The 22,330-nt window shown below is 43.4% G+C and overlaps 1 protein-coding gene across 7 annotated transcripts in view; it reads left to right on the top strand.

Annotated features, from left to right (window-relative positions):
- CEP112 (centrosomal protein 112) overlaps window positions 1-22,330 on the top strand; it is a 413,330-nt gene that overhangs the window by 334,306 nt on the left and 56,694 nt on the right. For all 7 annotated transcript variants that reach the window (XM_040640361.1, XM_040640362.1, XM_040640360.1 and 4 more), the window contains one exon: window positions 9,870-9,959. In XM_040640361.1, coding sequence (XP_040496295.1) covers window positions 9,870-9,959 — 90 coding nt within the window. The remainder of the gene's footprint in view (window positions 1-9,869; window positions 9,960-22,330) is intronic.

The following is a 22,330-nucleotide window of genomic DNA, read 5'->3' as shown; positions in this document are numbered from 1 at the left end:
TGTTAGCGCAGTGCCCGGCCTGTGGGAGCTACCGTGTTGGCTTTGAGCTAGTATGCTGAGCACAGTAAGCAAGACTACAGACCGATCTGGAACTAGGTAGAAGAATGTTAACCTTGACAGGGTTAAGAGATGGTCAGGCATTTATGGTTTTGGAGATGGAGAATGGCATAAAAAGATAGTCTTTGAGAAAAATTCGTCTTCCAGGGGGTTGCAGGGGGTCGTAGCCGGGAAAATGTGGAATCCCGGTGTGCAAAAATGAAGGCTGCAGTCAGAGTGGCTTCACATAGAAATTAAAGGAACTCAGGCAACTAACCGGGACAGAAGTGAAAGAGGCACAGCCCACGGAGGGCTGTGAGTTTAAACCCACGTGGCGGCGGAAAGAGGGCTGTGTCACTGATGGGCAGGACAGCGGGGAGGGAAGCTGGCGGAGAGGAACACCATGAGTTTGGTCTTGGACTTGACACGTCTGAGATGACGGTGAGGCAACAGGGTGCCCACAGAGACAGTGGGAGACGCCACACCAGACGACCGTGAGATGTATGGAGATGAGCTTTAGGGCCCTCAGCAGGGAGGCCCTTGCTGGAGCTGGGGAAGGGGGGGCCCTGCCCGCAGGACAGGGGACACTGGTGTCATGGTGCGTGCTCCAACTCTAACACTCAACTCAGGATCTTACTTGCCCCAAACTGCTTCCTTCATGATGTTTCTCTCGGTACCGTGCACTCAGGGTCGTCATTGGCATCGTATTACCATTGAATCTGTGTCACACAGAAACTTGTTTTCTCTCTTCCTTTCCATATATTTTAATTCTGCTCTGATGACAGCACCCAGCCACCTCCGCAGGGAGCCCCGTAGCCATTCCTTCTCGCGTAGCTGGCACGTCCCTCCTTCAGTTTTAATAGAGGACAAAGTCACAGTCCTCGGGAATGAATGCCGCAGGCTCAAGGGATCCCACGTGTGAGCGATTAGTCGTTGTAAGAAGGTCGAAATTGAAACGAATGACTTGTGGGTGCTCCCTCCTCCCCGGGCTTGCGCAGAAGAGGGGTGTCTGCAACACGTCACCACTTTTCACTCGGTCGCCCTCCTCCGTGATCCCGGAACATCCTAGCTGCGGTTCTTGAACTTGATCCTCCATGTCTGCCACCCGAGATAAGAAGCTGTGCTTGGATTTCCTGCCTAGGAAAGTACTGGCTACTTGAAGCAGAGACGTGTGTCAGGTCAGGAGGGTCTTTGCGTGACTAGGGAAGGGATGAGGTGCGTCAGGAGATGCCAGCTTCCTGAGGTCATAGTCTTGGAGTAACATGATTTCTGTTCCTAGAACCTATATTAAGGCCAGGAAACACCAATATTTTTAAAAGCGCATTTTTAGGACCTTTAAAGAGAGGTCTTCAGGAGTTTTAAAAGCCTGAAAATAGGTGCCCGCACATGCAAGAGAAGAGAGAATAAGTAACAGCTTTCTTCTTCTTGGGTGAAAACGCTACTTTTATTTTTCATACTGGCCACGATACTTTTGCCTTTCATGTTGAATCAGTAGCCTACGACGTACTATAGCAAAGGCTCACGTCCAAGTGCAATTTCTCATACATGTGGTTTGTTGCAACAGGGACTAAAAACTTTCCACCTGAAAGGAATCTTGCCTGATGTGAAGAGTAACATATGTATGGGGTTAACACCCCCAAAGATCTCCTTTTCTTCATACCAATAGCACCAGAGACTGAATGATGAGGGGTAAAAAAGGAAGAAAAAATTGCTTGCTTGGACTGTGAAAAAAAAAATTAAAAACCTGAATGTAAGCCATAAAACATATATATACGCTGTTATGTTTTTTAATGCGTTAGTGGCTTCTGCAGTGACTGGGGTTCTGGTTTTCTTTAGATCCTTAGTGTGAGCCCGTTCTCCATCCCTGTGGAATCACCAGTCCAACTTTCTTACGGTTTGTTATTCATCCTGGGTAGGTCTAAATGAAGAAATCACTTTGAAAAGAAATCTTGACTGACATTTCAGTTGAAGACTTGTTACTTTTGTTAGATTTAGCCTATGAAAAAAAATAAAATCAGACAGGAGCTATAGTGGCCTCTGTAAATAGCCAGTGAGACCACCCAGGAAAAATGTCACTCTGCCATTGTGTCATCTTCCCTCCCCTGAGAGTTAGATCTCCTCATCGGGGGGACAGGCCTGGTCTTCCCGCTGTATCCCAGTTGTTCAAGATGTGCTTTTAAAAAAAGTCTATAAATCTGACATAAAAATAGTGCGATTTTGTTGCTTTTCTTTCATTTTCCCTTAGCTTTCAGTTAGCAATAGTAGAAAGAAAATCATCTGCTGTTTCTGTGTCCATTGACATGCCAAAGAAAACCAGCTCGTCAGAAATATTGTCAGCACCATTCGTGAACTGAATCAAAGTAATGCTACTTTAAAAAATGTGGGCATTAGTAAAAAGGCAATTAAGGTTTAAATGAGAGTCATGCCTATTTCCCCTTCATATGTAGTGTCTCTCCCCTCTAGTCACAGATCAGGTGTCATTTCTGGTCGATGGATAAACCAATCAGGGGATGATGGTTTCTATCAAGATTTTATAATCTGAATAGATATTTTATGATACAAACTTTTAAATCATCTTACCGTTTTAAATAGAAAACAGACCACTTCCGTTAAAAAAAATAAACCTGGAATTTTACGGTCTGTAAATTATATCTTCATAAAAATATAAATAAGCCTTTCCTTTCCAGTTATCTTTTCCTTGGGTCAAAATATGAACATCACTCCTTGCTTCCTTAACTTTATGTTCAGAATACACTTGGGGAAGTCCTTCTGTATCTCTTCTACCCGTTGAATGATGAATGAATCTTGTCTTCTCTGAAGTAAGATAGTAAATTCAAACCTCATGAAAGGACGGATATGGTGACTTCATGTTTTTTTAAGTAGGAAAAGCTTAAAAATGTTTTTAGATTTTTATTATGGAAACTTTCAAACATACACAAAAGTAGGGAGAATAGTATGGAGAGCCCCCACTTGCCCATCAATTTCAACAGTTTGCCAGGCAGACTTTTTTTGGGCAGCATCTTTGGTACAAATACTCTGCTTTTTCGCTTATTAAACTCCTTGGCTGTGCAGAGCTTGCTGCTAACGAGGCCCCTCCTTCATTTCACCCAGCAGAGGCTTGTCTGCTTCCTTGTTTCATGACCGCAGACCTAACCCAAAGTCTACAAAATCAATGACTTTGAGGACCCCAATTTTGTATTTATACAAGGCAAAACTTAATCCATGATTTTTTTGGTCTACATATGCTTTAATCCAGTTTCTTCAAATAAAAGAACTCTATATTATTCAAGATCCCCACTCCCCAGAGAACATGTGGGAACAGGGTCTATGGGAGAGAACCAAGGAAAGGGTCCATTTACCCTTTGCCCCTCAATGTACGGCAGGCTCAGAAAAATGTGCCCGTAGGCCTCATGATGATTTGTGAAAAGGTCAGACACAGGCATTTTGCCAAAACTTGGCAGCACAGAATGAGGCAGAATATAAGCGTAAAATGCATTAAATTTCAAGTCAGAACTGGTTTGAAAACTCTTAAAAAGCAGGAAGGCATATCCTACAGTCTGCGTAACAAAATGGAGTTCACTCTGCTGATAGTGTTTCTGGAAGTGACTCAGGAGAGGGTAGCTTTTTCCTGTTGATTCTGTGTTGATTAGAAAGTAGTTTTCCAAATTTCTCACAATGGAGGTTTTGGTAAAGATGGGGAAGTAGAGAGTTTGAGATGGTCTCTGGTGAGAACCTGGAGCCCAGATATTCTGGGTGATGAGCTGAGGACAAATTTGCTTCCCAGACAGCCTACTGAAAAAGGATCATAAGGTCATAGCTCTCATGGGTCAGAATGGATGCCCACCCCCACCTCCATCTGTGGAACTGGCGGAGAGGTTGGCTAAGGGCAAGGTCAGATCTCTAGAAAGACTTCTGGTCACACTAAAAGACTAAGTCTGAAAGCCTCTATCATATGCCTTGTATACTGGGAACATTCTGACATCTGTATCTATCTATCTGTCTATCTATCCATCCATCCATCCATCCATCCATCTCCATCCATCTATCTAAGCAATCTCTCCACCCAATGTGGGGCTTAAACTCATGACCCCAAGATCAAGAGTCACACGCTCTTCTGAGTCAGCCAGATGCCCCATTCCTTTTTTTTTTCACTATAGCACGGTGTTTCTCCCTTCCAATGACTTTTTCCTTCATTAAATAACTTTTTAACCACTTTATAATTGAAATGAACTCTTTTGTTTCCTTTATTCATTATTAAAAGGCACATATCTGCCATCATTTCATGTTTGTTTGATTCAGAACTGTCAGAGAACTTTGGTTTTTAATAAGACTACAAATAATTCCTTAATGCATGATTTTACAAGTTGAGTGATTTGCTTTGAATCGTGTTTATAAATTTTATGAAAATAATATCAACTCTAGTACTCTTTTCTTTCCCCCAAACCAACAGCAAAGCTCTAGTACTGACACAGGTGCCATTTAACGGACATCACATTAGCCACCAGCCCTTCCCCTCACCCTGCGAAGTCCATTGACATGTATAATCTTTCAGACTTTAATTTGCCCTAATTATTTTCATATTTTAAACAAACAAATCAAATTATCTTATAATGTGCTCCCTTTTAGAGAGTGTGGTATACCCTCATTGTTCTTGCAAAGCTTGTTATGTCATTTACATTTTTCTTCTGGAAAGTGTCATTCTTTCTTCCCGACCACCACAAAGCACTCTGAAAGTCGGCACAGTGTTGCTTCCTACAGCAAGCTGACTTACATGGCATTTAAAGGCAGGTTTAATTGGCAGAAGAGAACTGCCTTTTCAGTAATGATGCAAGTTAACACAGCAGAGCCGAGAGATGAGGAATAATTTTGCAGAATAAACAGTTTAACTGTGCAAGTTGGATTTCGTTTAATATTTGTGATCCAGTGTTGGACATTCTGTTCTTTCATGATCATGGGCTTTTCTCAGGAATAAACCAAAAGTCGCGATTTGTGTGTGTGTATGTCAAATGTCGGATCTGAAGGCTTTTGAATAAAGAAGCCACAACTCGAAAGAATGTTACTGCTTGTACTGATTGAGTAATTGTGCTCACTTTCACACTGTCCTTATGTCAGATTCTGAGGTTGAAACTCTAACGGCCTAATAATTTTTTAGAATATGAGACCAGGAACAGCTGCCAATATAAACTGTCATTTTCCTTTCATCTAAGTACATCTTAACTTTTTTGAAAGTGGTATATTATTTGGTTACTTTCCAATTTTTTAAACTGATTTTTTAAAAGATAATAAAAGTAATTTCTAGACACACTGCTTTCTCTGATTAACCTTAAAAAGGTCATGTCTTACATCTTTAAACTACGAGCAAATTTGAAAAGTGGTACCTTTTTCGAAAGCAAATGTAATTTCACTGCTAGTTTGATAGTATTGATAAAATACGGTTGACTTAGTCTTTTTGCTATATGGAGTGTGGAGAAAGGATCAGATGTAATTCTGTGACCTGTCCTGTTAGAAACACTTTCTGCTAGAGTCCCGTAAGGCTAAACTCTCAGCTGCCCCCTGACCCTCAAGGTCTCACCAGCCCCCTTGGCCTCTTCCCCCTCTGCCTGCTCATCCGTGGGGCTGTCAGCCAGGAGTCAGGTTCTTGAACCTCTTCTCTTTCGACTTACTTCCCCAAGGAAGTATCCTATTTGCACCTAGTCTGAGACCCCTCTCCACTGCTCAGAACCCCCTCCTGGTGTGACTGGTCCCCTGGGAAGTCCCACCAGCACCTTAAACTCAACTGGTCAAAAATCAGCCTGCCCCCACTGCTCTGGCTTCTTGTCCCTTCGGTAGTTCACGGCATCCTATTCTGTGGTCGTTCAGTGTCAAAGCCTTGTGGTATCTCTGAGTCCCTCCTTCCCTCGACGCCCCGTTCAGGATTCTGCCACAGCCACCGCAGCCCTCCTTCAAGCCGTCCTGTCATGTCTGGCCTGCACTCTTGCAGCAGCCTCCTTACTTGAGCCCCGGCTTCAGTCTGCAGAATTAGTTCCTCAGAATTCAAGGGAAAAACCACTGCGGCATGAACAGGGCCGGATACTGCCATGGGATGAGCAAGAAAATGGGCTTCTGGCTTCGGCATTTGGGAGGTAACGAGTGACTATGATGAAAACGGACTTAGGAGTGTGGTGGGGACAGCTGGCAGGTGCAACGGGTTGCCAAGAGGGTGGAGAGGAGGACAGGGGCCACTGTGTGTGGCTGCTCCCGGGTTCTGCTGCTGGAGGAGGAGGGAGACAAGGCAGGAGGCAGAGAACAATGTTTTGCTTAAGACAAGAGAGGTGCACATCTCCTTTATTTTCTTCTATGAAATAAAAATAAAAACTAGGGGCGCCTGGGTGGCTCAGTCGGTTGAGCGTCAGACTCTTGGTTTCGGCTCAGGTCATGATCTCGGGGTCATGGGATTGATTCCTGTGTTGGGCTACACGCTCAGCAAGGAGTCTGCTTGAAGATTTTCTCTCTCCTTCTCCCTCTGTCCCCCGCCCCACGCATGAGCACATTCTCTCTCTCTCTCAAATAAATAAATAAATATTTTAAAAAATAGAATAAAAATAAAAACTAAAAAAAAAAAAATAAAGGAAGTGTTTTACTGTTTTAGTGTTACAAGTAACAGTAATGTCATATATACATACATAATATGTGTCTAGATATGGATATTTGGAAGGTATAGTTGTATATTCTGTGCTTTGAGAAACATCAATCTTTAGTTTAATGTGCTGTATTAAGGACGTTTGCAAGCCCTGGTGATTAAAGTACATTTCCTCAGGGAGTATCATTCAAATATTTATTAGCTCCTTCTACAAACATGAATTCAGTGTCAAGTGTGTGCCAGGCGTCAGGTTGGCCTGGCTCTGGGCTTGCAGACCTGAGGGGGAGAGAGCCCTGAGCTTCTGCTGCTCTCAGTCCTGCACAGACACGGACACGGATTCTCTGAAGCACTTGACGGATAAAAGCCCAGAGGAGTCCATTCTTAGCTCTCAGGATGAACACCATCAAGCAGAGCAGGTGGGGCAGCTTCCAGGCAAAGAAAAGAGAAAAATAGGTACAGAGGAAGAAAGAGGCAGGGTGAGTAGCAAAATGTACAGAATGCGAAGTTAGTGTTCTAAAACGCCAGCCCCGGGGTGCCTGGGTGGCGCAGTCGTTAAGCGTCTGCCTTCGGCTCAGGGCGTGATCCCGGCGTTCTGGGATCGAGTCCCACATCAGGCTCCTCCGCTAGGAGCCTGCTTCTTCCTCTCCCACTCCCCCTGCTGTGCTCCCTCTCTCGCTGGCTGTCTCTCTCTGTCAAATAAATAAATAAAATCTTTAAAAATAAAATAAAATAAATAAATAAAACGCCAGCCCAGTGCCTGAGTACCGGCCACTGGGACCCGAGCAGGCTACGGAACCTCGCCGAGCCTCAACCGCACGCTCGCCGACGCCGAGGAGGCAACACCTCCTGCCCAGGATCGCAGCGAGCAGTGAAAATACACCCCGCACAGTCCCTGCCAGGTGCCCTGACCCTGGCCACGCAGCAGCAGGACGCCAAGGCTTCGTGGGGCTCAGCCTGGCCAGAGCCAGAGGGCAGAGGCCCCTGCAAGCCCCGCCCGGGCGTTTGAGCTGTAGCTCCGGGACGCTGGAGTACCGTGTAAGCATTTCAGGGGGGGACTGACATACTTAGATTGCGGTTTAAGAAGATCACTCTGACAGCAGGATGAGGGTGGATGGGAGAGCAGGAAAGACTGGGAACAAAAAAACATGCACACATTCTTCCCACTACAGTAATCCTTCCTCTCCCCGATGATGCCGTCAGAGAGGCGGATAGGATCCTCTTTATTGGGAGCTACCGAAAGGAAAGAAGAAACTGCGAGGTGATCAACAAACACAGAACAGTTGCATTCACAGACCACAATAACAGAATTGTAAACGGGTACCTGCAAGCTCGTGGGCAGACTTAGTTGAATTGGGGATTTTATAATGAAGCATAATATCAAAGAGCCCCTAAAGCTTTTCACCTCATCCTCAAACCCTTTTACTTTTTAAATTAGAGGTTCTTGGCCTGGGGTTCATCCATGGATGGTCTTCAGGCAATCTGTGGACTCCCTGAAATCAAAGACTGAATATAAACAGTTTTTCCATGTGGGGAGGGACCACTTAGCATTCATCAGATGCTGGCTGGCTGGATCTAGAACCCCAAAGAGGTGAAGAACCACTGTGTGTATCTGTATGCAGAACAGACTGGCATTGCCTTGAACGGACCGGACGCTGACTGAGACGTTTCTGTCTGAACTCCAGACTCCGATCTAGCTGCACCCAGCATCATTGCTTGGATGTGTAATGGGCGGTCCAGACTTAACATACTGCATCCCAAGCTGAACAGATATCCTACCCCAACCCCTCCCTTACCTTCCCCGACTGCCGCCTTCCACCTGCTCAATCCAAAATCTGGGGGTCTTTTTATTTCCATGGTCTGCATCCACCCCTTGGGGCTGTCACTCTATCTTCAAACCCCCGCCTGCTGCCACCCACCACCCTGGTCCAGTTCCCCATCGTCCTTCCCCAGTATGTTTCAGGGGCCTCTACCCTGCCTCCCTGCTTCTGCCCTTATCCCTTTTCCATCTATTCCTCCCAGCAACCAAAGCAACACTTGCCCACACTCTCCAGTAGCTTTCCTTCTACCTCTGAATAAAATCTAAAGTTCTTTGCCCTCTGAGGCTTTGTGTGACCTGATGTGGCTTGGCACCTATGATGTCCCCGATATTGTGGCTCCCCCTTCGCCCACTCTCCACACTGACCTCAGGGCCTTTGCTCATACAGTGTTCCCTGCTTGGAAGGTTCTGCCTGCAGATATCCGTGACTTGCTCTCTCTCCTCCTTCTGGTCTTTGCTCAAGTCTTCTTGGGTCATCTGTTCAAGATTGCAATAATAAAATATTATACTTATTTGTTTATTGTCTACCCCCGAATGTAACCTAAGCTTCATGAGAACAGGGAAATTTTTGTTCTCTGGTTTCTTTCACTCTTCTATCTAGAGTGCCTATCACAGTTCTTGACGCCTAGCAGGAAGTCCGTTGTCTTGACTGAATGAATTTTATTTTGAAAATTTATTTGGCACCTTTGCTGTTACCATGCTGTGTATCCTTCTCGTTGTAACTGTCTATCATATCCATAATTATGTGAGATTGTTTGAATGCATTGTTTCTTTTTGAATTCACCTCTTTACTTAAAATAGTAACAGAGGCAATGATGATTATTGATGTCACGGTTCCTAAATTCCCCATATTTACCTGAATTCTATTTCCAGCAGCCACTTGGCAACTAAAAGAGTTACTCTCCATATGCTTCTTACAGGCTCCTCTAATTCCACACCATCCTTCGTGACTTAATAAAGAAATTCCTTTAAGGCTACTATTAGTATAATTTGGAAACCTGTCATGTTGGTGTGACATTGCAATTCCTAGGCTGTCACAACACTTTTCAGAGTGCAGCGTACCTCGCAGGTGGACCGAGAGAGCTACTTTGATTAGTGACAGCTTTATGCTTGATTGCAGGCTTGTGGCTCTGTGCTGGGAATATCAGAGACATTTTTATAAACGGAACTGCCACCTGCTAATGTGTCTGTCTTCTGTTTGGAATTTGTTATACTAGTTATTCCTAAAGCAGAAAACACCTGGGCGTGACCTTTAAAGTCTGGTTTTGTTTGCCTGAGCTCTGGGAAACAGCAGTCATGGCTCGAGCCGAGCCCTTTTTAATGCCAGTTCAGGTGGTAAAACTTCTTCTCGAGGAGTCGAATTTTTAATGTGTATGTGTTTATCTTACACCGTTCCAGGCTTTACAAGATGAACTGGAAAACCGCGCTAACCAGGTGCGCTGCGCAGAGAAGAAACTACAGCACAAGGAACTCGAGTCACAGGAACAGGTAGGTCCTGTCCCCGCCACCGCTTGGCTGGTTGGCTTGTTTCCTTTCTCCGGCCAAGCAGCTTCTGTCATTGCTGTTTCCCCTGGGATGCGTTGGCTGCAAGCAGCAGAATACCCCACCCCTAGCCGGCGTAGATGGCTTAGGGACTGAGTACCTCACATGACCAGGAGTCCGCAGGTAGGGTAGGCTCTGGGCCCAGAGGTTCGGGGCCTGGCTCTGCTTCTCTGCCATTCCCGTGGCTCTACCTCCTGCCGTGGCTTCATCCTCACACCATCCAAGACGGCTACAGCAGCTCAGGCATCCGGTGCAGACCTGGCGGTGTCCAGACTGCCCTTCCCAGAACCACCGCTCCCCCGCACGCCTCCCTTCCCATCTCATTGGCCAGAACTGGTCACGTGCTCAGCCGGGCCTGTCCAATCCCTGGCAAGAGAACTCAGGGGACCCAAACTAGCCTGGACGGATGGCGATCCACCTGCTGGTGAGGGTCTGGGAGAGGAGGGATAGCCTGGACCGGGAATGGGGGACAGGGATGTTGAGTCTGCAGCCGGCAGTGTCTGCCATGTCATCACACTCCTATGCACAGACACTCTCATACTCACGGAAATCAGGGTTTCTCTTGAACTTTAATTTTCCCCCTCTTTCCATTATGTTGATGAAATAAATCTTATATAACCAGAATAATCTGGCTATGACAGTAGCTAATGACCTGTTTTATTTTCAAATGACAGGATTATTTTCATCCAGTTCTTCTGGTTATAGTGAATTATTCTTTGTGGTAATTTTGACAGTTTAAACTAAAAAGTCAACAACGTTATCAGTAGAGATCGTGAGTCTTGCGGAAATCTTTGATAAACGCATTGTCCCCAGCCATTGCGTAGAGGACTGCTAACATTCTCCTAAGTGCCCCCAGCCTCTGTGCACAGAAAGAACCATAGGTACTCACAGATTCTCACACTTCAGTTGTCTCGTGAAAACATTAGTTATATAACGGTGACCTCGTGGGAAAAGTAAACTCTGAAGTAAGGCTAAGAGGGAAACTCTCTTCATCTTTGTAGATGTTTACAAACAGGATCCGAGGTAGGGGATTGCACAGAAGGGCAAACGTGAGCATCTAGTAAATGCTCAATATTAGTGCTTAGTGAACTGACTTGATCTCCTGTAATTCCTTCCTGCTCTCTGGTCTGTTTCCTGTGTAAAGTACATGCCGTGTATCTATGTCTATGTCATGTCTTACACGCATGCATCTGTGCACATACATGGACATATATGAATTGCATAGGGTCTAATGTACAGTCAATAACAGGATCACAAAGTAAGTTGATACTAGGATGAAGTGCTGAATAATAACTACACTTGATCAAAGGCCCGAAGGTGACAGACACTGCCCGAGACCATTACACACGGTAGTTCTTTGTCATGATAATAACCACATAGGGCCAGGACTATCACCCCCGTTTCACGGAGGGCACACGAAAACCCAGGGAGGTTGAGTAACTCGCCCAAGCTCACACAGCTAGTGAAGAGTAGAGGTGGATTCAAACCCGGATGTATCAGTTTGGAATCCTTCCTCCTTTCATGACAACATTTCTAGTTCGTAAAAAGGCTGCCCAGCAGTGATGTACGGTGGCAGGCACCTGCCGTACAGTACAAATGCCGCTACCCCTCAGAGTGCAGCAGAGAGCAAAGGCAACCAAAGCCAAGCAGATCTGGCTGCAGGTGACGATGGCTCCTTGGATGGCAGCAGGGTGCTCAGCGGCAGCCGGCATAGGCCTGCTCCCCGCAGAAGGGCAACTGAGCTCGCCCTCTGTCTAAGATGCTGGTAACTAGGAGAAGACCAGCTGCCTAACAGCAGGAAGCGGTGCTCCCTCCTGGGGCTCTTCCACTTTGTGATAAAATATGACTTAAGGTAAAACTTTGTTGACATCACTCTAATTCGTGGCAAAACTTCACACAGAAAATTCCATAATATATTGAGAGTAGGGAAATTAAGAAATCCCGAATGAACAATAGGGAAGGATTCAGGGGCCATGTTCTGCCTTTTTTTTTATTGACTTCTTTTTGATCATCAAAGTTGCTTTCATCTTTGCAGTGACAATGGCTTTTTAGACTATTTCTTGCACTAATTCCTGCTATCTTCTGCTAGGGCTACGGTTTACCAAAGAAAGGTCAGGAAATACCCATGGGTAAAACTGACTATTTCGTAATCGTTGCAACCATAAAATGTTGAATTCTTTCCACAAGATCCTAGGGTGTGGCTAGGATTCGATGCCAGTTGTTTCAACAAAACTGAAGAGCAAATAATGGGCACGTAATAAATCCTATTCCTCTATCTTTCACTTAGTTTAACTTTGGTTTTATCTAAATTTGACCTGTGGCCCCCTTTCAGCTTGTGACACTAATGGAAATAGTCAAAACTAATTACAAGTATCGCCGTGGACGTTTTGTAGGGGCTCCTTGTAGATGAGCTTACTTAGGAGATTTCAAACGTCGAAATTGTTGTGTAGGGTTTTCTGTTTTGCATCTGTCAAAGCAACTGCAGGACCAGTAGCCAGCCTGACATCAGCCTATCAAATAATCAAAACAGCTTCTTGGAACTTTCTTCTCTTTCTTTTCGACCAAATATTATTATCCTGATACTTGTTGCACAAAGAATCAAAATTGAGACTGGCAGAATTACAAAGGACAATTTCCTGGCCTTCCTTTTTTAACTTGCCTGCTTTAAAAAAAAAAAAAAAAGTTTGAACTGTTTCTGTTTTTCATTTAAGAAAAATTCCTGTGTTTTGAGTCTATAAAAACAAAAAATGAATGAGGCATTTTAAAAGTTATGTTTTTAATTAAAAACAAAAAGCTGCTTCTCATCAGGCCTTGATGGGTGGTATTCTCGCTGTCCACCCCTTGCCAGTGCACCGTCACCTCTCCCCTCACCCCGGGGGGCCTACGTCAAGGGCGTCACCAAAGAAGGCTTGTTCACCCATAGTTGCAAAAGGTTAATTTGCTGTGATGCACCTTCAAGATAACACAAATAAAATGAGAAAAATACTAATTTTCTAAGTCGGCCCTATAGAAGCACGTTTCCTAATATTCACAAATAACAAAGTAATTTAAAAATCATCATTATTTTTCTCCACTACCAGGAGCTGATAATTTCGAATTCTAGATTAGATCGAGCAAGAATCCCATAAGTGCAGCAAGAGGGGGGGATCAGAGCTCTGAGCGAACTTCCTCATTGTGCAAGGAAACAAAGTCATCAGAAAAGGAAGTGACTCCTTAACATGCTAGCGGTGGGCCCGGGGCAGGACTGCTCCTACCTGTGCGCTCGGCAGGCGGCTCACTCCCAGGAAGCTAGTTTCTGTTATATCGAGCACTCTGTAAAATGGATAAATGCCACGTATCTCTTAGGTTTAGATATGTGTAAAACTACATGTCATTCATGGGAGCAACCATGATTTCATTGTTTGCAATGAGACTAAGTAATTTGCTAGCCCTGGTCAAGATAATTTGGTCTGATAAGTTACAGAAAAGAGAGGAAAGAAAAGAAATAGTCTAACATTTTACTTGGTATTTTTAACACCGTACAAAACATATTTATCATAGAGCACCAAACAATGTCAGATAATAACGTACACAGGATAAAACCCCTCCTTTGAACTGAGTGTATCTTAAGTTTTGAAAGTGTGAGTAGCTTTGATTACATTGGTCACTCAGTTTCTCAGAATATTTTTTTAAATACATTAGTGAGAAAAAATAATACCTTTGAGACCCAATAAATAAAGTGTAATGCTGCGCGTTTCACTCACAGGGTCATACTTTTTTTGCATAACATTTCATATTGTGCCAGACAGTGCTAGGTCCTGAGAAGACACAAGGATGAATTAAGTCTCAGTTCTTGTGCTCAAGGAGTTTACAGTCGAGTGGAGCAGAGAACATATGTGTAAAAGGGACTGCAGGCATGGAATTTAAAGGAGGTTCTTTTTCTTCTAACTGGCATAGAGACTCAGAATCAAAAGATGTAGAAAGAACACACATATTGGTACTGCTGTCCATCTTCCCCAAGGGGAAGGAACGGAAAGATCTTTAGCTGGTAGAAGGGGAGGGGCCACCTCCCCCCGGAAGAGCTTGGAACTTGCAGGCAGGTTTCAGGAGCCTATGGCCTTCAAGGGAACCAGGTCCTTGCTGAGCGGTCAGGCAGGAAAGCGTGCTTCTGCCAGCTTCTCATGGAGCACCTGGGCGCCTATCTCATCTTGTTGCCTGGGGCTGCCCCTGGAGAGCCTGTCTGGTTTTCTGGCTAGCATTTTGGGGCAGCCAGCTAGTTTAGTTCCTAGTCGTAGCTGGTGTGCCCGGCATGAAGGGGACTACTCCGACACAAGTAACTCATAAATTGCCTTAAAATATAGAAATGAAGGCAACCTACTGAATGGGAAAACTATTTGCAAATGACATATCCTATAATGGCTAACATCCAAAATACATAAAAAACTTATACGACTCGGGGCGCCTGGGTGGCACAGCGGTTAAGCGTCTGCCTTCGGCTCAGGGCGTGATCCCGGCGTTACGGGATCGAGCCCCACATCAGGCTCCTCTGCTATGAGCCTGCTTCTTCCTCTTCTACTCCCCCTGCTTGTGTTCCCTCTCTCGCTGGCTGTGTCTATCTCTGTCGAATAAATAAATAAAATCTTTAAAAAAAAAAAAAAACTTATACGACTCAACCCCAATATAACCCAAGCCATCTGATTAAAAAATGGGCAGAAGGACCTGAATAGACGTTTTTTCCAAAGCAGACATCCAGATGGCCATCAGACACATGAAAAGATGCTCAACATCACTCATCATCAGGGAAATGCAAATCAAACCACAATGAGATACCACCTCACACCGGTCAGAATGGCTAGAAGCAAAAAGACAAGAAATAACAAGTGTGGCAAAAATGTGGAGAAAAAGGAACCCTCCGGAGCTATTGGTGGGAGTGCAAACTGGTGTAGACTCTCTGGAGAGCAGTGTGGAGGTTCAGTTACCATATGCTGCATTAATTCTACTTCTGGATATTTACCCTAAAGAAAACAAAAATACTAATTCAAAAAGATAAATGCCCCTTTGTTTATTGAAGCATTATTTACAATGGCCAGGATATGGGAGCAACCTAAGTGTCCGTCAGTAGGAGAATGGATAAGGAAAATGTGGCATAAATATGTGAGGGAGAGAGTGTGTGAAAAAGGGAAAGAGAAATTGGAATATATGTGAAATATATATAAGTGGGGTATATACAATGGAATAAATACTCTCTCTATATGTGTGTGTGTGTATATATATATATATACACACACCGTGGAATATTACACAGCCATAAAAAGTGATGAGCTCATGCCATTTGCAGCAACATGGATGAACCTAAAGGGTGTTATGCTAAGTGAAGTAAGTCAGACTTAAGAAAGACAAATACCATATCATTTCACTGATGTGGATTCTAAAAAAAAAACAAAAAACAAATGACCAAACAAACAAAAAGCAGAATCAGGGAGCAAACTGATGGTTACCGTAGGGGAGGGACGTGGGGGAATGGGCAAAGTAGGTGCAGAGGGGGTGGAAGATCCAGGCTTCCAGTTACAGAATGAATAAGTCATGGGGATAAAAAGCCCAGCATAAGGAATATAGTAAATGTACTGTAATAGTGTTGTATGGTAACAGATGGTAGCTACACTTGTAGTGAGCATGGCATAATGCATGCATTTGCCAGATCACCGTCTTGTACACCTGAAACTAATGGAACATTGTGTGACAACTATACTCAAAAAGTTAGCAAATTATTAAAAAGTGCAAAAACTAAATAATGTAATATATATAATCCAGTCACACTTAACACATTTTTTTAAAAGATTTTATTTATTTATTTGACAGAGAGAGAGAGAGAGCACAAGCAGGGGGAGTGGCAGGCAGAGGGAGAGGGAGAAGCAGGCTCCCCGCTGAGCAGAGAGCCAGATGTGGAGCTCGATCCCAGGACAGATGCTTAACCTACTGAGCCACCCAGGCGCACTATATATTTAAGGTCTAGCCACATCAATTAACTTAGGAGAGAATCTAGGGAACAAGACAGTCACGGGTAATTGTGTGTGTTTGAGGAAGGAACAAAGGTTGTCCCAGAGAGCCTACCAAGACACTGGGAGGAGAAAAAGGAGAGTCTCCAGGGACTAGTATGATCCAGCAAAGAAGCACTCCTGGTTCTAGGTCGATCTTTGTCCCTACTGGTCATGTGCTCTTGGGCAAGTCACGTAACCTTTCTGGACACCAGGTTCATAAAATGTTGTCATAATACCGTCCCACAGGATTGATGTGAACATCAAAAGAAGATAATGTATGAGAAATACTTCAAAAGGTATCAAACATAATGCAGATGAAATGTGCGTCATTATAGTTGTCCATAAAGTTCAAAGGGACAAGTGAGCCAGGCATTAGCAGGAAGGAAGGACATTTGGAACAGAATGAGGGAAGACGTGAAGCAGAATGGGCTCAGAAGGTTCAGGGACTAGTGACTAATATCTTGGTTAAAGGGTAGCATCGGTGAAGAGGAGAATAAAGCCAGAGAGTTAGCCGGTTTCATTTCATCCATTCAAAAAGAGAACAAACCTATGTTATTACCTGTTCTTTACCACGCACTGCACTAGGTGTTAGGAGTATTGGTGGCTAATCTTGGATGCAGTGCTAAGGAAATCAGTCATTGCCCAGGAAGCGTTGTCGGCCATTGAGGACTTTTGCCCTTCAACTGGGTAGAGTTCTATGATTGCATTTACACTTTAGAAAGATTAATCCAGCAGCAGAAGATGAGATGAATAAGGGATGAAAAGAGATGAATTCAGAGGGTATAGCACTAAAATTCACATCACGAGTCACAGGAGATCAAGAGGGCTCGAACTCGATCTTGTCAAAGGGAGTAGAAAGAAAGGAGTAGATGTGAAGACTCACTTGAAAATTCACAGAACACAAAGATTTAGAGGGCAAAAGAAAAGAATAATAGCTCGTCTTTGAGTTGATAGGCTGATGAATAGTGTAGTGTCCACAAGAGGTGGAGTCTGAGAGGCTAGCAGCAGGGCATTCATTTGGTGGAGACGTGTCATTGAAAATCTGAACTAGAACTCGAGAAGGAATGCACACACGTCTGGATCCTCTTGATGGGGGGACCTAGCAAAGCCTACAGGACATGGATGAGACTGAGAGGCAAGAGACGAGAGGCCCACGGGCAGAGGCATGAACAAGAAAAAGTAGGGGAGGATACAAAGAAGGTTTTAAAGGAATGATTGGCCAAAGAGAGAAGAGCAGAGCCAGAAGAATTTAATGTCGTGAAAACCAAAGAGAGTTCCCCACTAGACTTTAAGCTCCTCGAGGGTACTGGCCCTGTGTCATCTCAAGGCACCGACCAGTGCCTGTTGTCGCACTGAATCGCTCAGTAAAGCCCTTGCTGCCCTCAGTCTCATCCTCAAAACTCTCCTGCCCACTCCACGTCCCTCTTTAATCTGTGCTCTTTTAACACTTTCTGTGAAACTGCTAAAGGTTTTCCCATCAAACTCCCTTAGTAGATGTTTGCTCTTTGAGGGTGGGCCCCTGAGCTGGGACTGTGTCCTCTTCATCCTTCTGTCTCAGCGTTCAGCCCAGTGCTGGGCCCATGTGGCACCCGGTGAATTTGTGGAAGGAAGACAGGAAGGAGGGAGGGGGGATTAGCAGCATGGTCTCCTGCAAGGAGTCTGAGAATGAAGAGTTCCAAAAGCCACCGAACTTGGGTACTGACCTCCAGACTTTATATTGCACCCCCTAAGCCTAGGCTAAGTAGACTCTTTCTGAACATATTCTTGTCTAGGCTTTTGTTAGAATAAATATTACATGCTTGTATAATTGTCATCTGGGGTGAGTGGGATCGTTGAGCGTTCCCACGGCTTATCTCATGGCTTATCTGGGGCGCTCAGAAGGGTTTGTAGGTTGGGGAAAACCAAGAGAAAGCAGAATGCCAACACCCTATCCACACAGCCCACCTTTCCTCTTTTTTTCTCAGTAATTTTTTCCCTAAAAAAATCGTATATATTTAAAACAAACGTAAAACAATGTGATATGATACACATTGTGAAATGATTGCCACAATTAAGTTAGTTAACACTTCCGTCACCTCACCTTCTTACTGTGGTGTGTGTGTGTGGTGAGAATGCTTACGATCTCCTCTCGGCAAATTTCAAGGAGACAACACAGTCTTATTAACGATAGTCTGCGCTGTACGCCAGGTCCCAGAACCATCTCAACAACCGCAAGTCTTTACCCTTTACCCAACATCTCACATCCCCCCACCCGCCGGCCCCCGGCAGCCAGCATTCCACTCTGTTTCCATGAGTTCGCTTTTTTTCTTTTTTAAAAATCCACAGAGGGTGAGAGCGTCTGAGTTATCTGCATTCTTTCTCTCAGCCACTGTCCTCTGGGTTCATCCTTGGTGTCGCAAATGCCACGCATCCCGCCTTTCTGCTCCTCTCTAAATCAGGGCTGATTTTCCTTGCAGATCTCTTCCATGAGACACCCTCAGAAGGACAAAGCAGAAGGGATACCAGCCAAGTCCTTTATTTTCTCTACAGATAAACTTGGCATTCTGCAGCTTCCTTCCCAGGTTCCTGGGCTTAAGAAGAAAACTGGATCCCTTTAGTATCGGTGGCTTTGGGGTCATGTTACGCATCTCTGGCAGAGCCTTTGCTTCTTCTGCCTGGTCCACCTTTACAACGATCATCATTTGTATTCCCAAAGACTTTATTTGCCTCCCACAAAGCCCAGTGATCTGTGGGGGAGCAACATGGATATTAGGAGAAGCAACATCAATATATTTAAAGCTTTCATTGGGTAGCGCTGCTTGTCTTTAAACCACGTCAGTCATCAAGAGTAACTGACAAATCCATAGAGTCCCAGGCAGCCCTACAGAGGAAGACGCTATGTAGACGGAAAATCAATTAGGCAATAATCGTGACAATTGTTAAGAGGAAGAATTGGTCTTTTGCAGATTTCCAAGCCTTTAATTTCTGCTTTCCATAATGGATTTTAAAACTTCACAGTCTTAGCTGCTGTTGGCTAACTCGTCTGCAGTGAAATCTATTTAAAAGTACTAACAGCACAAAACTATGTTCTATCCCAAAGCACATTATGAAAACAGGAATAATAATTGCAACAGAAATAAAATTCAAAGACTTTTATTGACTTTTCATGTTTAATGGTTATTATTCTGGCTTGTTTCGAGTAATTTTAATAACCACAGTTTATTTACAAAATTCAGACTAATTCTTTTGTTCCCATGCCAACAAAATACATTTGTTCCCAGACAGCTGGTATGATGCATCCTTCTAAAATTTGTGTTGTTATGAGGGCTAGAACCACATTTAATTTTGGCCACGTCTGATTCTCAATGAGAGTTTACTTGAATACTTGCCTTTGTTTTCTGAAAAACACTTGAAGCACAGTGTCAGGGACATGAGTATTTTCGTTAAAATACACATCTCATCAAAATTTTCCTTATAAGTCAGTTCCAGTAGAATTCTAGAAGATTTTAGTGGTAAAGCAAGTCAACACTTGTGCACAAAACCGCTACTACAAACTATCCACGATGATCACAAGGCCGTTGTTAGAGGAGAACTTAAAGCAGCTCTTTAATGTGCTCTGCATTTCATCATGGCTTTCTTGAGATTCCCTTTGTTTTTAACTTCACTGGGCTGGTTGCGCTGGGGGCAGGAGAGAGGAGGCGTGTTTTTAATCCCGTGCTTTGCTGACATGTCAAATCCAAGTGTCAGCAAAGGACCCACTGCATCATTGCAGGTGTTTTTCCATAAAGCATTTTCTACATTGTCGAAGTGGTTCTTTGTCCATGCAGCTAACACAGGGGGACGATGGGGACAGGGGTGAGAGCTACAAAGGGACTGCACAGACTGACAGACAGACAGAAGGGGCTCTGACCTGGGGCTGCCGGCTTCAAAGCCTGGCTATGTCTGCCTGGGTCTAGGTCTCATCCTGTACTCCTGTAAGTAAGTAATGTGATAATACATTCTCACTTCTTGTGGTTTGATTTTTTTTTTAAGGTAGTTTTGGCTGGAATTTTAGTAGGGTTTTTTTTATTATTTTTTTATTCCAAAAAGTATTTACTTCAAATCAGTAAATTATAGAGGCACTTAAAACCCAAAAATAAAAGCTTAAAACCAAGTTTTCTTCTATGCCACCTTTTTAAACTCATGGGCAAGAAGAATGATCACAAGCATTAACCTGGGTGATGGAATACAGTCTCCCAGGAAGAGAGAAAGGAGAATATATCCCTGAGCAGTGTCCTGTCAAGATTTACTTTTCTGGCAGCTGCTAAGCACTGAATTCATGGAATTGAGTGAACAGCTGGAAAGAGGAAGTCAAAGAAGAGAGAAACACAGAGATGGTAAAAGAAGGTGGGAGTGAGTCAGCACGGCGGCAGGGAGAAATGTTTGATGACTACTTACTGTGCCTGTCACGCTCAGAAAAGTTATCACATATTCTGAGCTAACATTTACTTACAATTCCTTTTCTGCTCTCGTCCAGCCAGAAGAGATCTCCTTCCTGTTGAAAGAGGCTATTTTAAGGTGGAGCGATTGAAATTGTTTATTATCAAACAAATGGCAGAGCACAGGTATTTTAGAGGCCTCAGATGTATATCAGTTTAAACTAGAAATAAGGAAAGAAAGGTGATATTTTTATACAAAAGAAAATTCAGAAATTTGAAAGGCCCTTTGAACATACTTTACATGAAGGTAACCTTTTGGATTTCTCTGCAGAACTCGAGGACAGTTCCAATTGAAAAAAAATATATTGTCATAAAATGTTCAAATGCAAAAAATGATTTCTTGAATCACATGGAAAAATTAGAACCAGTGAAGAATAGAGCATCACTGGTGTGATTAAAATTGTGTGAAATATGACAGCTATTTTGAAGCAGACAACCTAATACCTCCTCAGTGCTCAGTGTATAGAGTTGACATGGAAGTCTTGTCCTCTAGAAGCTTCTGTTATTATGATAAAGGAAAACATCATTTAAAGATCCATTTTTGGTTTTGTATGTGAGATTTACACTCAGGTTTATTGAGAAGAGGCAAGAAGTAGGAGTAGAAAGCCCTCTGACAGGAGATTTTCTAATTTTAATTAAGAAGTAAGGGAAGGTTTGCACTCTATTAGCCACGAAAGACTTATGTGGGGGAGGGGGGGCTCTTCCCATCTCAGATAGGTAGCAAGTCATGGTGGAGAAGAAAGGGCCCAGACGTCAGGCTATGTCAGGCTTACATCAGGCTTGAATCTTTCAGCAGCGGCAGAAAGGATCTGACAGGTGGCACATCAGCCCTGGCCCCCCACTATAGAACCAGAGCAGCAATTTATCTTGTTCTTCTACTCTTCTGCTTTAAGATTTTACTTGAATGAATGCCCAGGCAGAAAGAATGGGAAAAAATTGGAAACCTAGACCAAATGATTCCAAATGCTTCATTTGGCTCAGAAGATTTTGAGGTTTTGCTTGAGTTGGTAAACAGAGGAAGGTAAATGAGATTGGTAAATCAGAATGTGCAACAGTAACTAAATGACAGCTCAGGGTGAGCTCTCTTTCTAAACTCCTAAGTGTTTAGGAGTTTAGATGTCTTGTTGAAGACAATTCAACAAGTATTTCCTGAGCACCTACTATATATCAGGTCCTTTATTGGCCTTGATAGACATCAATGAGCAAAGAAAAATCCTTGCTCTTCTGAAGCTTACCTTTTAGTGATAGGTTCTTCATAGCCTTTTGCACTTCTATATAAATTTTACACTCAACTTGTCAATTTCTGATGTCTCCCCAGTCCATGAACTTAGTATATCCCTCTGCTTTATTTAAGCATTCTTTAATTTTTTTATTGTTTTATGTAAAGATCTCTTACACATCTTATGTTAAATTTATTCCTATTTATTTTACATATTATGATGCTGTTTGAAATGGTATTACTTTTAAATTTTTATTTTCTCACCATTGGTTCCTGGTATATAGAATAAAGTTGACTTTTGTGTAGTTTCCCTTTATCATATTAAGAAAGTTTCTCTCTATTCTTACAAAGATTTTTTTTCACCTTTAAATTATGAATGGATGTTTCTTAAATGCCTTTTTTTCCATCCTTTGAGATAGTTACATGAATTTTGCCCTTCATTCTGCTAATGCAATGACCTTCATAGGTTAGTTTTCTGACATTGAATCATCAGCCTTGAGTTTCTGGAATTAGCCCTTTTTGATCATGATGACTTATCCCTTTTTATCTTTTGCTGGATTTTGGTTTGCCAATATTTTTTTTAGGATTTTTACATCTTTGTTTATGAGTGACATTAGCCTATAC

This window comes from Ursus maritimus, unplaced genomic scaffold (genome assembly GCF_017311325.1).
Source record: "Ursus maritimus isolate PB19 unplaced genomic scaffold, ASM1731132v1 scaffold_24, whole genome shotgun sequence".
In the NCBI taxonomy this organism is placed as follows: Eukaryota; Metazoa; Chordata; class Mammalia; order Carnivora; family Ursidae; genus Ursus; species Ursus maritimus.
This window is presented reverse-complemented; position numbering and strand designations above follow the sequence as displayed.